The sequence below is a fragment of the Amphibalanus amphitrite genome, unplaced genomic scaffold (assembly GCF_019059575.1).
Source record: "Amphibalanus amphitrite isolate SeventyFive unplaced genomic scaffold, NRLGWU_Aamphi_draft 000493F_arrow, whole genome shotgun sequence".
Taxonomy (NCBI): domain Eukaryota; kingdom Metazoa; phylum Arthropoda; class Thecostraca; order Balanomorpha; family Balanidae; genus Amphibalanus; species Amphibalanus amphitrite.
The window spans coordinates 162339-178478 of NW_024881987.1; the positions used below are offsets into that span (position 1 = coordinate 162339).

The 16140-nt window shown below is 52.6% G+C and overlaps 2 protein-coding genes across 3 annotated transcripts in view; one reads left to right on the forward strand and one right to left on the reverse strand.

The window, feature by feature from the left end:
• The first annotated feature begins 7269 nt into the window (after positions 1 to 7269).
• On the forward strand, positions 7270 to 14231 carry LOC122392611 (protein TAPT1 homolog). Its single transcript, XM_043387665.1, has 10 exons — positions 7270 to 8086; positions 8318 to 8472; positions 8903 to 9000; positions 9970 to 10099; positions 10370 to 10556; positions 10816 to 10913; positions 11481 to 11631; positions 12576 to 12745; positions 13155 to 13346; positions 13799 to 14231. The coding sequence occupies exons 1-10, from the start codon at positions 8059 to 8061 to the stop codon at positions 14057 to 14059; spliced, it is 1470 nt and encodes a 489-aa protein (XP_043243600.1). The 5' UTR covers positions 7270 to 8058; the 3' UTR covers positions 14060 to 14231.
• Positions 14232 to 14510: 279 nt separating this feature from the next.
• Positions 14511 to 16140, reverse strand: part of LOC122392612 (nucleoporin NUP42-like) — a 28011-nt gene continuing 26381 nt past the window's right edge. For both annotated transcript variants that reach the window (XM_043387666.1, XM_043387667.1), the window contains exon 7: positions 14511 to 15955. In XM_043387666.1, coding sequence (XP_043243601.1) covers positions 14888 to 15955 — 1068 coding nt within the window. In that variant the 3' untranslated portion in view covers positions 14511 to 14887. The remainder of the gene's footprint in view (positions 15956 to 16140) is intronic.

Genomic DNA, 16140 nt, shown 5'->3' on the forward strand with positions numbered 1-16140 from the left:
TTTTGACGCGCCCCTTCCTTTAAGGGCCGATTAAGGGGTAAGGGGTAAGTTGCACACGTCTGGAACCCGAGGCTGCGGCTAGATATTGACCCGAGGAATCGATTGCGACCCTTATTTTGGCGATCTGACGAACCCTTGAGGCACTTTTGACGCGCCCCTTCCTTTAAGGGCCGATTAAGGGGTAAGGGGTAAGTTGCACACATCTGGAACCCGAGGCTGCGGCTAGATATTGACCCGAGGAATCGATTGCGACCCTTATTTTGGCGATCAGACGAACCCTTCAGGCACTTTTGACGCGCCCCTTCCTTTAAGGGCCGATTAAGGGGTAAGGGGTAAGTCGCACACATTTGGAACCCGAGGCTGCGGCTAGATATTGACCCGGGGAATCGATTGCGACCCTTATTTTGGCGATCAGACGAACCCTTGAGGCACTTTTGACGCGCCCCTTCCTTTAAGGGCCGATTAAAGGGTAAGGGGTAAGTTGCACACATCTGGAACCCGAGGCTGCGGCTAGATATTGACCCGAGGAATCGATTGCGACCCTTATTTTGGCGATCAGACGAACCCTTGAGGCACTTTTGACGCGCCCCTTCCTTTAAGGGCCGATTAAGGGGTAAGGGGTAAGTTGCACACATCTGGAACCCGAGGCTGCGGCTAGATATTGACCCGAGGAATCGATTGCGACCCTTATTTTGGCGATCTGACGAACCCTTGAGGCACTTTTGACGCGCCCCTTCCTTTAAGGGCCGATTAAGGGGTAAGGGGTAAGTTGCACACATCTGGAACCCGAGGCTGCGGCTAGATATTGACCCGAGGAATCGATTGCGACCCTTATTTTGGCGATCAGACGAACCCTTGAGGCACTTTTGACGCGCCCCCTCCTTTAAGGGCCGATTAAGGGGTAAGGGGTAAGTTGCACACATCTGGAACCCGAGGCTGCGGCTAGATATTGACCCGAGGAATCGATTGCGACCCTTATTTTGGCGATCTGACGAACCCTTGAGGCACTTTTGACGCGCCCCTTCCTTTAAGGGCCGATTAAGGGGTAAGGGGTAAGTTGCACACATCTGGAACCCGAGGCTGCGGCTAGATATTGACCCGAGGAATCGATTGCGACCCTTATTTTGGCGATCAGACGAACCCTTGAGGCACTTTTGACGCGCCCCTTCCTTTAAGGGCCGATTAAGGGGTAAGGGGTAAGTTGCACACATCTGGAACCCGAGGCTGCGGCTAGATATTGACCCGAGGAATCGATTGCGACCCTTATTTTGGCGATCAGACGAACCCTTGAGGCACTTTTGACGCGCCCCTTCCTTTAAGGGCCGATTAAGGGGTAAGGGGTAAGTTGCACACATCTGGAACCCGAGGCTGCGGCTAGATATTGACCCGAGGAATCGATTGCGACCCTTATTTTGGCGATCAGACGAACCCTTGAGGCACTTTTGACGCGCCCCTTCCTTTAAGGGCCGATTAAGGGGTAAGGGGTAAGTTGCACACATCTGGAACCCGGGACTGCGGCTAGATATTGACCCGAGGAATCGATTGCGACCCTTATTTTGGCGATCAGACGAACCCTTGAGGCACTTTTGACGCGCCCCTTCCTTTAAGGGCCGATTAAGGGGTAAGGGGTAAGTTGCACACATCTGGAACCCGAGGCTGCGGCTAGATATTGACCCGGGGAATCAATTGCGACCCTTATTTTGGCGATCAGACGAACCCTTGAGGCACTTTTGACGCGCCCCTTCCTTTAAGGGCCGATTAAGGGGTAAGGGGTAAGTTGCACACATCTGGAACCCGAGGCTGCGGCTAGATATTGACCCGAGGAATCGATTGCGACCCTTATTTTGGCGATCAGACGAACCCTTGAGGCACTTTTGACGCGCCCCTTCCTTTAAGGGCCGATTAAGGGGTAAGGGGTAAGTTGCACACATCTGGAACCCGAGGCTGCGGCGAGATATTGACCCGAGGAATCGATTGCGACCCTTATTTTGGCGATCTGACGAACCCTTGAGGCACTTTTGACGCGCCCCTTCCTTTAAGGGCCGATTAAGGGGTAAGGGGTAAGTTGCACACATCTGGAACCCGAGGCTGCGGCTAGATATTGACCCGAGGAATCGATTGCGACCCTTATTTTGGCGATCAGACGAACCCTTGAGGCACTTTTGACGCGCCCCTTCCTTTAAGGGCCGATTAAGGGGTAAGGGGTAAGTTGCACACATCTGGAACCCGAGGCTGCGGCTAGATATTGACCCGAGGAATCGATTGCGACCCTTATTTTGGCGATCAGACGAACCCTTGAGGCACTTTTGACGCGCCCCTTCCTTTAAGGGCCGATTAAGGGGTAAGGGGTAAGTTGCACACATCTGGAACCCGAGGCTGCGGCTAGATATTGACCCGGGGAATCGATTGCGACCCTTATTTTGGCGATCAGACGAATCCTTGAGGCACTTTTGACGCGCCCCTTCCTTTAAGGGCCGAGTAAGGGGTAAGGGGTAAGTTGCACACATCTGGAACCCGAGGCTGCGGCTAGATATTGATCCGAGGAATCGATTGCGACCCTTATTTTGGCGATCAGACGAACCCTTGAGGCACTTTTGACGCGCCCCTTCCTTTAAGGGCCGATTAAGGGGTAAGGGGTAAGTTGCACACATCTGGAACCCGAGGCTGCGGCTAGATATTGACCCGAGGAATCGATTGCGACCCTTATTTTGGCGATCAGACGAACCCTTGAGGCACTTTTGACGCGCCCCTTCCTTTAAGGGCCGATTAAGGGGTAAGGGGTAAAATGCACACATCTGGAACCCGGGGCTGCGGCTAGATATTGACCCGAGGAATCGATTGCGACCCTTATTTTGGCGATCAGACGAACCCTTGAGGCACTTTTGACGCGCCCCTTCCTTTAAGGGCCGATTAAGGGGTAAGGGGTAAGTTGCACACATCTGGAACCCGAGGCTGCGGCTAGATATTGACCCGGGGAATCAATTGCGACCCTTATTTTGGCGATCAGACGAACCCTTGAGGCACTTTTGACGCGCCCCTTCCTTTAAGGGCCGATTAAGGGGTAAGGGGTAAGTTGCACACATCTGGAACCCGAGGCTGCGGCTAGATATTGACCCGAGGAATCGATTGCGACCCTTATTTTGGCGATCAGACGAACCCTTGAGGCACTTTTGACGCGCCCCTTCCTTTAAGGGCCGATTAAGGGGTAAGGGGTAAGTTGCACACATCTGGAACCCGAGGCTGCGGCGAGATATTGACCCGAGGAATCGATTGCGACCCTTATTTTGGCGATCTGACGAACCCTTGAGGCACTTTTGACGCGCCCCTTCCTTTAAGGGCCGATTAAGGGGTAAGGGGTAAGTTGCACACATCTGGAACCCGAGGCTGCGGCTAGATATTGACCCGAGGAATCGATTGCGACCCTTATTTTGGCGATCAGACGAACCCTTGAGGCACTTTTGACGCACCCCTTCCTTTAAGGGCCGATTAAGGGGTAAGGGGTAAGTTGCACACATCTGGAACCCGAGGCTCCGGCTAGATATTGACCCGAGGAATCGATTGCGACCCTTATTTTGGCGATCAGACGAACCCTTGAGGCACTTTTGACGCGCCCCTTCCTTTAAGGGCCGATTAAGGGGTAAGGGGTAAGTTGCACACATCTGGAACCCGAGGCTGCGGCTAGATATTGACCCGGGGAATCGATTGCGACCCTTATTTTGGCGATCAGACGAATCCTTGAGGCACTTTTGACGACGCCCCTTCCTTTAAGGGCCGATTAAGGGGTAAGGGGTAAGTTGCACACATCTGGAACCCAAGGCTGCGGCTAGATATTGACCCGAGGAATCGATTGCGACCCTTATTTTGGCGATCAGACGAACCCTTGAGGCACTTTTGACGCGCCCCTTCCTTTAAGGGCCGATTAAGGGGTAAGCGTTAAGTTGCACACATCTGGAACCCGAGGCTGCGGCTAGATATTGACCCGGGGAATCGATTGCGACCCTTATTTTGGCGATCAGACGAATCCTTGAGGCACTTTTGACGCGCCCCTTCCTTTAAGGGCCGATTAAGGGGTAAGGGGTAAGTTGCACACATCTGGAACCCGAGGCTGCGGCTAGATATTGACCCGCGGAATCGATTGCGACCCTTATTTTGGCGATCAGACGAACCCTTGAGGCACTTTTGACGCGCCCCTTCCTTTAAGGGCCGATTAAGGGGTAAAGGGTAAGTTGCACACATCTGGAACCCAAGCTGCGGCTAGATATTGACCCGAGGAATCGATTGCGACCCTTATTTTGGCGATCAGACGAACCCTTGAGGCACTTTTGACGCGCCCCTTCCTTTAAGGGCCGATTAAGGGGTAAGGGGTAAGTTGCACACATCTGGAACCCGAGGCTGCGGCTAGATATTGACCCGAGGAATCGATTGCGACCCTTATTTTGGCGATCAGACGAACCCTTGAGGCACTTTTGACGCGCCCCTTCCTTTAAGGGCCGATTAAGGGGTAAGGGGTAAGTTGCACACATTTGGAACCCGAGGCTGCGGCTAGATATTGACCCGGGGAATCGATTGCGACCCTTATTTTGGCGATCAGACGAACCCTTGAGGCACTTTTGACGCGCCCCTTCCTTTAAGGGCCGATTAAGGGGTAAGGGGTAAGTTGCACACATCTGGAACCCGAGGCTGCGGCTAGATATTGACCCGAGGAATCGATTGCGACCCTTATTTTGGCGATCAGACGAACCCTTGAGGCACTTTTGACGCGCCCCTTCCTTTAAGGGCCGGGGTAAGGGGTAAGTTGCACACATCTGGAACCCGAGGCTGCGGCTAGATATTGACCCGAGGAATCGATTGCGACCCTTATTTTGGCGATCTGACGAACCCTTGAGGCACTTTTGACGCGCCCCTTCCTTTAAGGGCCGATTAAGGGGTAAGGGGTAAGTTGCACACATCTGGAACCCGAGGCTGCGGCTAGATATTGACCCGAGGAATCGATTGCGACCCTTATTTTGGCGATCAGACGAACCCTTGAGGCACTTTTGACGCGCCCCTTCCTTTAAGGGCCGATTAAGGGGTAAGGGGTAAGTTGCACACATCTGGAACCCGAGGCTGCGGCTAGATATTGACCCGAGGAATCGATTGCGACCCTTATTTTGGCGATCTGACGAACCCTTGAGGCACTTTTGACGCGCCCCTTCCTTTAAGGGCCGATTAAGGGGTAAGGGGTAAGTTGCACACATCTGGAACCCGAGGCTGCGGCTAGATATTGACCCGAGGAATCGATTGCGACCCTTATTTTGGCGATCAGACGAACCCTTGAGGCACTTTTGACGGGCCCCTTCCTTTAAGGGCCGATTAAGGGGTAAGGGGTAAGAGCTAGGGCCAAATAAAGGTCATACTCTTGCTCCCCGTCCCCGCATTGACCTAATATGAGTTTTTTAAGCGATTCTGAATCCGACGCTGTATTCGTTGCTGTTGCTGACGCTAACTTCACGGACATACAAAAATCCCCTAGCCGACACGACGCGCCCCTAGTGGCGTGCGCGTCGTCGCGTGGGAATGATACATTTATTACATACACCACCTTCGGTGAAATGTGTTCTGGAAACGATGGAAGTGGATGCGATATCCAAAAGCTGCTGATTAGCAGCTGGTATATCGTTAGTATCTATGACCGTGCCATATCGGATAAGGGTATTGAATTAGGAATACATGTTGATGTTGGCTGTAAAAATCGTCGGTGTAAAATTATTTGGTACCTTCATAGCCTTTGTACCTGTACCTACTCTCTTACAATTCGAAGTGTTGTTGGCGGTAGTTGGATGCAGTTGGATGGAAGCAAGGCTATATAAACCGCTGGAAGGCTGCTAACTGTTTATACTAACTGTGATTTATACCTTCGTTGGGGTCGGTAGTCCGGTTGATATTGATATTGGTACCATTTTATGCAGCTAGTGTTTTATATTCCTTCCTCAGGGTTAATTGCTCGTCACCTTGAATTACTTCAGGGCTCATAAGGAAGTAGCAAATTTAGATGTAAATTGTAAATACATGATAAAGTGAAGATAAGTGGAAAATGAGGGAACAATAAGGGGCATTAGTAGAGCAGACATCACACGAAGGTTTTCCAACCGAGGAGAGGCGCTGTAGGTTTGCCAGACTGGAAAAAATACACGTTATGCCGAATATGTCCGGCGTAGTGGCGGGATTGCGCCAAAAATTTCAGCGCACGTCCGGCGTAACTTCGCATGTGCCGCATTCAGCGCATGGCGGCGGACTAATTTTTCGGCGCAGGGCGTACACATAATTTTTTGGCAAAATACGATCACCGAATTTATGCAGTACGCTGGACCCTCGGCGTGGAGATAGGTAAAGAAGACCTTGTTGAACATTGCCAAGCGTCGTTAAGCAATACCGCAGTGGGCATGAGAGCGCGGACGACCTGGCAAAACAGGCGGCCGCCCTGCCCTCAAACGCCCACTCGCTGACCAGGGCGGTTCACTGTGCGGCCTCGCATCGCACTGTCCGGCGCAGAGCGCGACAACTGCTCAGAATCACTATTCATTTCAAGCCACTCCTCGGGAGCACGCCGCCGCTCCCTATCCCCGGAGAGGACCGAGGATGCCGTTTCGGTGCACCAGATGAGGGCGGGCCACTTGGGGCCGCTCGCTCCAATACGAATACGGCACCGAATCGGCTGTCTCCACTCCGCGGCGTGCCAGCAGTGCCCAGACAAGCGGTGACCCGTGTGCCGAGTGCCGTGTGCCGAGAAGAGGGTGATGTGCCGGAGCACATGCTGTCCCCTCGCTGACTCCCGCCAGCCTCGAACACATTGCTCCGCCGATATTAACATCGGCACTGTGGCACGGCCCTCATCATTGTGGCCCCGGAACTCACGGCTCCAGCTTTGTTTCACGGCATGAAGCTAGAGTGCCCTAAGACTATTGAGGTATTGGGCTTCCGTGAAATCAAAAACTCATTCGGACGCTCAAACATGGGAGAGCGTACAAGGCCCCGGAACACTGTCTGGTTCATATAGCCTTGATCGGTAGATGTTCACATGACATGTCACATGTGCTTTATATAAAAAGGGCTTAATTTTCGCAGAAATGGGCATTGAGCACCTAACTTTTGGCGCAAATCACAGAAATTTCAGCGCAAAATCGCTTGCGACGAATTTCGGCGCAAGAGGGTCTCACAGGCGTCCGGCGTAGTGTATGGATGTTTTCCAGTCTGGTAGGTTTGTAGGTTGTAGGGTAGGTTTGTAGGTTTGTAGGTTATAGGTTGTAGGTTTTTAGGTTGCAGGTTTGTAGGTTATAGGTTGTAGGTTAGGTTAGGTTAGGTCAGGTAAGGTTAGTTTGTTTAGGTTTCCCTAGAAAGAAGCACCACCGGGTATGGCGCCTCTCCCTGGTTGGAAAACCTTCGTGTGACGTCTGCTCTACTAATACCCAAAAAGGAGTGGAAAGCTGAATGTAAAGTGGAAGTGTCTTGTTCTTGTAAATGGCAGCTGCCAACCACAGCTTTTTTCTTAACACCTTTTAATCTGCAGCTGCCAAGTTTTGGCTCTGTTTACTTGGAATTTATTTTTGGGAACCCTGCAAAATAAATAAGCCAAATCTGGGGATAAAATAGGAATTGGGGGTAGGTTATGTTTCCTTAGACCCATGCTAACATTCCTGGGCAATGCTACCAGTGCCTGGCCACTCGGAACAGTGTGAGAGCTCCGCTCTTGGCCCGCTGGATATATGGTGCTTAACCCAAACCATCCAACCAGCCCCACGCTAATAAAAAACCTAATGGGCATTTAGCCCCACTTTTCAGATGCCCCTGGATCCACCCTTGCGTATGCTTCAACTAGCCTGCTCTCTTGAGTCAGATAAACACACAATTCTGCTACATGCTGTCTGATTTCTGCTGTAGGTATGCCAGCCCTGCCCCATAACAGCATGACTGATCTTGTATCCTCTTCTACCTTTACCAGGAGAAGCTTCCAGGATTTGCTCCCTCTGTGCAAATCAAGATCAGCTCCTGGAGAAGAACTTTTATCTTTGTTGGCTTGTCATGGCTCAGGATAGAAAAAGAAAGAATCGTGAGTACCTACCTATTCCATCTGCATGAGAACTGCTAGCTCAGTTAAATTAAATGTTTTTGTTTTGATACAAAGTGAATGCAAATTGTTTTTACTTGCTTTCAAGGGTATTTAGGTACATAATCTATGGCATTACCATTGCCTTTTCTCTACCTAATGGGGTCTGTCTTTGAAGGTCTACAAAGGAGGCTCAAGAAGTTGCTCTACCTTGATATATTTGTTTTCTTGCAGGCATTTCACTTTGCAAGTTTCTGAAATCTGAAGTAACTCGTAGCTACTTCCTTCAACAACATGAAGAGCGATATGAGTTCAAAAGGGAGCAAATATACACATTTATGAAGATCCCTAGAGAGATTGAAAAATTGATTGGCTATGGATTTTTCCAGGTGAGTCTAGCTTTCCCTCTTATTATCTTTAGACGTGTTAGCCATGTACACAAATGTCTTAATGATAGTCACTGAATTAATAGACATGTCGGAAGCCGGCGATTTTTCTGTCGGTAAAACTAGCCACTTCAAACCTTTAAAACCATTAGAGGCGCCACATCATTGCATGTTCTCTCTCTCTCTCTCTCTCTCTCTCTCTCTCTCTCTCTCTCTCTCTCTCTCTCTCTCTCTCTCTCTCTCTCTCTCTCTTTCTCTCTTTCTTTCTTTCTCTCTCTCTCTCTCTCTCTCTCTCTCTCTCTCTCTCTCTCTCTCTCTCTCTCTCTCTCTCTCTCTCTCTCTCTCTCTCTCTCTCTCTCTCTCTCACTCACCCATCCTTCATCTAACCAGGACAGCGCCTGAGTGACATGTGCTCTCTCTGTACCACCTCCAGGTGGTGGACGCGTTCCTGTTCATCTTCACGTTCCTGCCGCTGCGTTTTGTGCTGGCCGTGTGGGCGCTGGCTACCAGACCTCTGCTGGGAGCCATCGGGTGAGCTCTCTACTCCGCGTGTACCACGTGCACACCGGTCAGAAAGTCACCTCCGGTACTGGCGCGACGCCCCAGGGTAACGATGGGTGCTATCACGTGAACTCGGTGTATTGATGAGCTGGATTTTAGGGTCTGCCGGCGCCCTTTTGGGAAAAATGAAAAGATGACCCGTGAGTGCGGATGAGAAAACTCGGATGATTTGGTTTCATTTTCCAACGTCCGTGGGTTGGGCCGTGGTTTGTTAGAAGGTACGGTATCTAATCAATTTTTTTTTTTAATATTTTTGGTGCCCGACCCGGGCTTTTTGTCGTTAGTAGCACACACTCATACTGGTTTAGTTAGTACACTATTTACACGGCAGTGGTACGAAGCGTTTTCGGCACCCGCTACGCGGGACAGCCTTGACCGCACGCTTCCTGTCACGCACCCCAGGTGGCACCGCATTGGTGCGCACGCTGGGGCTATCCCGATTTCTCGGGCCCGGCAGGTCAGAGGGCTGCTCCGGGACATGAAGCGAGGCCGTGCCCTCGGGACATGTCACCGGACCGAAGGATCTGTTTAAAGGCGGATCAGGCCCGTGTACCTGCGGCCGGGGGCGCTGGCTGGCACAGCGTTAATCCCCACGACCGAGCGAACGCTCCCCAGTTACTGCCATCTCCTGGGTAGGAGCCGGCCGAGGAAAACGCTGCCAGAGGTCAGCTTTGATCCAAGGACCTCCCACACCAAGCGTGAACGCACTTGCCAACTGCGCCACAAGGGTGGTGGTCTAATCAAATTTTAACACATGTAGCAGCCATACTAGGCTATTTGAGGATCTGTCGAATCTTAATTTGTTGTGTTTCTGTTGATTAGTGGCCCTGTGTCTGCAGACTGATGTAGGGCAGCCACGGCCAGTTCTAGTGTAAAGTGCGACTGTTTGCTAGTGTACTCTGCGGTGTGTCTGTTGATTTAGTGGACATTCTTTCTCAGATTGAGGCGGCAGGGCAGCCACGGCCAGTGGCTGAAGCCCTCGGAGATCATCGACCTGATGAAGGGCCTGATCGTCATCATCACGTGCCGGATGATGGCCTTCATCGACACCTCCATGCTGTACCACGTGGTGCGTGCCCAACTGCCGGTGACCACCGCCCGTCTCCTGCATGATGCAGTGATGCGTACTTGGATATATTTTTTATATATAGAAGCGATTTTCTTAAATGTCAATCAGCCTTTTTATTCTTATTGGGAACTTAAGCTATTGAGAAGTGAACATTCCATGATTGTCAGTTCACAGGAAAGCTGTGACGTCGGTCTGTGCGTGATTGAGTGTCTGAACTGGAACTGTCTGTCGAGTCCCGGGAACTGTGGGACTCACCCAACCCCTTTTCAGGTGAAGAGCCAGTCCATCATCAAGCTGTACATCTTCTACAACATGCTGGAGGTGGGCGACAAGTTGATGTCGTCCTTCGGCCAGGACTCTCTGGACGCTCTGCACTGGACGGCCACTGAGCCGCGCCGCCGCAAACGGCAGCACCTGGGCACCCTGCCACACTTCTTCCTGGCCAACGTCTATGTCTGTATCCTTACCGGGCAGAGACCGCAGGGTCAGGCGCGGGGTGGTGTGTTGGCTAAGGCTGATGAATGGGAGAGGATAGAAGCATGCGTAGTGTTTATGCATATTTATGTGTTGTGTATTACTTGGGTGTTCGACATAGTTTCGTTTTATGCAAATGTATGTGCTTACGTGTCAGTTTTGCGCATATGAGCTTTGCAATGAGATGCTAATGACAGTCAGTCATCATATGCGTTATTTATCCTTGACTCGGTATCACGCAGTCATGCACAGTATATTGATTCTGTTTCAAGTCACTGTGCTGAACGTTGCCATCAACTCCAACAACAAGGCCCTGCTCACTGTCATGATGTCCAACAACGTAAGTAGCTGTCCCACCAGTCTGGAAGCCTGGTCCCACCAGTTAGGTGTCAATGGTGCCATCGGGCGGCGGCCATCACGTTCGCTGAATAATGACGATGACTTTTACTACGGTTACCGGGCGGCCCCTGTCAACTCCTCCCCCGCCTGTGTCACTGGTCGGCTAACAAATGTCAGAGGTATGTGTCAGAAATGACGCGTTTGACAGACATTTAGCCCGGCACTATTTCGATAAATGCGTCGTTTATAATGACATGGCCGTTAGGATTATTTGACGCAGGCGTTATGAATGTAAAATAAAGTCTATGCTGATATTATATTTCTTCAAACTTGTTGGTGACTTACTGCTAAAGACCGAAACACAGTTCAAAGCTAACCGTTGCAGGTGAATTTTCTGTTAGCAAAATTGGCCTCCGATCACATCTGAATCGCATAGCATCTGGCGGAGTTTCCTTTTTTTTAGTCCTTTGTTAGACTCAGCTAGTGTTTGCTTTTCCAGTTTGTGTACAGCTGACCATGCCACTCTGGCCCTCACCACGACTGACGGCCGCTCTCCCCCTCCGCCCAGTTTGTCGAGCTGAAAGGCTCCGTGTTCAAGAAGTTCGACCGCAACAACCTGCTGCAGGTGGCGTGCAGCGACATCCGTGAGCGGTTCCAGTACTGCATCCTGCTCATGCTGGTGGTCGTGCAGACCATGAAGGAGTTCGGATGGAGCGAGGGTAGGTGGGACACCGCCGGAGTGATTGGTGTTCTATGACGGAAGGGAGGGGGGGGGGGGGGCGATGATTTCCGAGTGACCGAGACTTCGAGTCAATATCGGATTTGTCCAAAGGAAAAATTCCTTCAACGTTGTGAAACCAGCTGTGTTTACTGGATGTGCTGTCCATCAACCCTTGGGTGATGCTCCCCGACTGATGTATGTTATCTGTGCTATGAGGTGACTGCCTGTTCCATACGACAGCCCAGCTGTTGACTCTGTAGTGGATGACTGTCTGTTCTGTCCGGCAGCCCAGCTGTGGGTGCTGCTCCCCGACTGGTGTATGTTATCTGTGCTATAATGAGGTGACTGTCTGTTCTGTCCGGCAGCCCAGCTGTGGGTGCTGCTCCCCGACTGATGTATATTGTCTGTTCTGTCCGGCAGCCCAGCTGTGGGTGCTGCTCCCCGACTGGTGTATATTATCTGTGCTATAATGAGGTGACTATCTGTTCTGTCCGGCAGCCCAGCTGTGGGTGCTGCTCCCCGACTGATGTATATTGTCTGTTCTGTCCGACAGCTCAGCTGTGGGTGCTGCAGCTCCCCGACTGGTGTATATTATCTGTGCTATAATGAGGTGACTGTCTGTTCTGTCCGGCAGCCCAGCTGTGGGTGCTGCTCCCCGACTGATGTATATTGTCTGTTCTGTCCGACAGCTCAGCTGTGGGTGCTGCTCCCCGACTGGTGTATATTATCTGTGCTATAATGAGGTGACTGTCTGTTCTGTCCGGCAGCCCAGCTGTGGGTGCTGCTCCCCGACTGATGTATATTGTCTGTTCTGTCCGACAGCCCAGCTGTGGGTGCTGCTCCCCGACTGGCGTTTATTATCTGGTTTGTCCGACAGCCCAGCTGTTGAGTGTTGACTGAATATGTATGCTGACTGCAGTGGCTGTCTGTTCTTCCCAACAGCCCAGCTGTGGGTGCTGCTCCCCGACTGCGCCATGGTGCTGATCGCCGAGCTGTTTGTCGACTGGGTGAAACACGCCTTCATCACGCGGTTTAACGAGATCCCGGCCGACATCTACCGAGAGTACACCCTAACGCTCGCCTACGATCTCATAGCCAGCAAACAGAAATATGTGAGTGGCGTGACGCTGACCTTTAGTAACGATGTCATATGAATACTCTAAATAATACATGGCCCACGCATTATGTGATTTGCTGCAGAGTGAGTGTAAAATGCTTATTTTCGCGTATGATTCGATAGAGTAAAATCTCGTTGGCAACGAGTGACATTTCTTGCCTGTGATCAACCTATCTGTCATTTGTTAGGTGATCAGTGAGGTCCCGCTGCCAGTCCAGTGACGCTCCCCTCTCCCTCGGGGACCACTGACACCCTCCCCTTCCCCCTCAGGCGTCCAGTGACCATTGATAGTGACACCCTCCCCTCCTCGGCAGGCGTTCATGAGTTATCGCCGACCACTGGCTGTTTGGAGACGTTCAGTGGATGTCCGTTCAGTGACCAGTGACACTCCCTCCCTCCCGCAGGCCTTCAGTGACCACTCGGACGTGGTCAGCCACCGGATGGGTTTCATCTCGCTGCCGCTGGCCGCTCTCACGGCACGCATTCTGATGCAGTCGGTTCGGCTCAGCGGCGCCGCCTCGTGGCTTGTGCTGGCCGCCGCCTACCTGGCGCTCACCGCCTTCCGCGTGCTCAACACCATCATCATACTGGGCAAGGTGAGAGCGATGCCACCTCAGTCGAGCGGGGTGCAGCCTGCGTAGTTGTGTATCAATTTATTATTTAGCAATGCTGTGTGGTTGGGAGAGTGCCCTTGTGCGGGGTCAGTTTCTATGTAGATGCATCAAGCTTGCATGGGATGAAATTATTTGTTTTTGCTTTCCAAGATTGTGGTCTGCAAAGCGCAATATTAAGCCTAAAATGTATTTTCTTTAACGAAATTTATATTTAAAACGATAACGTCGAATCAGGATCTAGTTGTGAAACAGACGCGTTCTAGCCAAACTTTCGAAAAAACGGTAGTAGCTTCAAGCTTGAGATCTTGACATGATCTTTAGTCCTGCATATGTGCATTTCATATAGCTATACCGTTCATCACAATTTACGTCTCTTATCGTCGTCCACTATGATCGTATACCCCCGTGTGACGGCCGCGTCGCCCGCTCGGCAGGCGTGTGACCTGATTGACACGGAGGCGGCCGAGCCGTCGGGCGCGGCGGCGGCGGCCGCGGCCGAGGCCCGCTCGCGGCACGTCTCCGAATGTGAGCCTGCCGCCGACAGCTCCATGGCCGAGCCCTACAACGTGTTCCGGGAGTTCTCACCACCGGAGCCCGTAGACGAGGACGAGGGAGAGACGGAGACGGTCGGAGCGGAGTGCAGGTGCGCGGCGCACGGCGACGGAAGGTGCCAGCCGGCCGCCGGCGCGTCGTGACATGACTCGGGGGGGGGGGGGGGGGGAGTGCCGACTGTGTCGGCGGGTCAGTGCCTGAACCTGTGGTAACCGCGGGGACAGAGTCGTGAAATATGGAGGATTGTTGATTTTTATTGGGATAAGACATGCGTGCTGTGAACTGGAAATACAGATGTTTTTATTTGTGTACTTATATTACGCTCGCCTTTTTGGCTGCTACTCACACGGCAGATGTGCCTAGATTTAGAGGCGATTATGGGCTTCGGTTTCCCCGGGTGCATACATGACGCATGGTAAAAGCTGTCCAAGACTGGTCGAGCTGACGACGAACTGTTGTTCATGGAGCTTAGCACAGCTTTTTCTGGTTTTCCACCTGTTTCCAACCTCTCTCGTTGAGCTTTCAACCAGTGCTACATACACCTGTTTCATTTCAATCTTATATTTTTTACAATGTATCTTTTACGTGCTTAGGTACACATTCAACAAAATACAAAAATACATTTCAGCTCATTGCGTACAACTTCTATCGTAAAAACTATTCATCACAAGCAAGATCGTCGCTCTTACAATCAGGTGCGAAGTCTTGCGATATTCATGCACCCATACGACCGTCAGCGCTAGTAGCCACACGGACACATCGAGCCTGACCAGGCGGTGTAGAGTGCAGGGTCACCTTTGATAGGACGCCCGCACAGCGGCGCACGACGGGAGATCAGTTGTGGTTCACTGGGACCAGATCAGACCACGAGGGTGGATCAGAACCCCCCCCCCCCTGTTTTCTCCGACAGCTGCGGATTCTGGGCGATCCCGTCCATCCTCGATCTCAGCAAGTGCATATATTTATCAGTTTTAACGAGCGCACATTTCCCTCGGCGGCGGGGCGAGCGGCACCTTACCGAGTGTGAACTCGGCCGCCGCGAACTGCTCGCGATCCTGTTCGTTCAGTTCCGAGGGTTCGCTGTAAGCGTCGACGGGGGCGGCGGTCGGCTGGGTGCCGGCCCCGCCAGCCGCCGGCGCGCCGCCCTTCCCGAACAGGCCCCCGCCTCCCCCGGCCGGCTGCGCTCCGGGCAGTGCTGCCTGGCCACCGAACACAGAGCCGGCGGGGCCGGCGGCGGCCGGCGCCGGCTGGCTGCCAAACACCGAGCTGGCCGCCGGAGTCTGCCCGCCGAACGTCGACCCAGTCGTCTGAGGCTGCGCACCAAATGTTGAACCGGTCGTCTGAGCTTGACTGCCGAACGTTGAGCCGGTGGACGCAGTTTGACCGCCGAAGACTGAGCCGGTGGTCTGAGTCTGTCCGCCAAAGGTCGACCCACTCTGTCCTCCAAACACAGATCCACTCGGCTGAGTTTGCCCTCCAAATACCGATCCACCCGACTTGGACTGGCCCCCGAAAACTGATCCAGTCGGTTGAGTTTGACCTCCAAAGACTGACCCAGTCTGTTGAGTTTGACCTCCAAAAACTGATCCAGCTGCTGGCTGGCTTTGACCTCCGAACACTGACCCTGTTGACTGTGTTTGACCTCCAAACACCGAACCTGTTGGCTGGCTTTGTCCTCCAAATACCGAGCTTGTTGATTGCGCTTGTCCTCCGAATACCGACCCGGTCGTCTGGCTCTGCCCGCCAAACACTGACCCGGCTGCCGGCTGACTCTGTCCTCCAAATACAGACCCCGCTGGCTGGGTCTGTCCACCGAACACTGAGCCGGTCGGCTGCGGCCTCGCCCCGAACACAGACGCGGAGCCGGTCTGAGCGCCGAGCACCGACTGCCCGGTAGACTTTCCGAACAGGCCCGCACCGGTGGGCGCGGCCGCTCCGCCACCGCCGCCGAACAGAGACTTTGAGGTCTGCGGAGCGCCGCCGAACGTCGAGCTGCCGCCGCTGCTGCTGCCGCTCAGAGACGAGCTGAACATCTGCTGCTGCGGGTCAGAGACAGGCACGGGTCACACACTGGCATACCCTCACTGGCGGTCACGGTCACACACTACACTGAAGACTGGTAAACACCGTCACAATTAACCGTATCCATTGGGGGACACCGCCATACGCAATCTACACACCAAGCTGAACCGTCATGTCATCGACACACACAACAGTTAGCACA

Bases quoted from the DNA above. Each gene is read 5' to 3' on its own strand.
- LOC122392611 (XM_043387665.1), top strand. From the start codon at position 8,059: ATGGCTCAGGATAGAAAAAGAAAGAATC. The intron at 8,087-8,317 runs GTGAGTACCTAC...GTTTTCTTGCAG, and splicing joins GGATAGAAAAAGAAAGAATC to GCATTTCACTTTGCAAGTTT. The intron at 8,473-8,902 runs GTGAGTCTAGCT...TACCACCTCCAG, and splicing joins TTGGCTATGGATTTTTCCAG to GTGGTGGACGCGTTCCTGTT.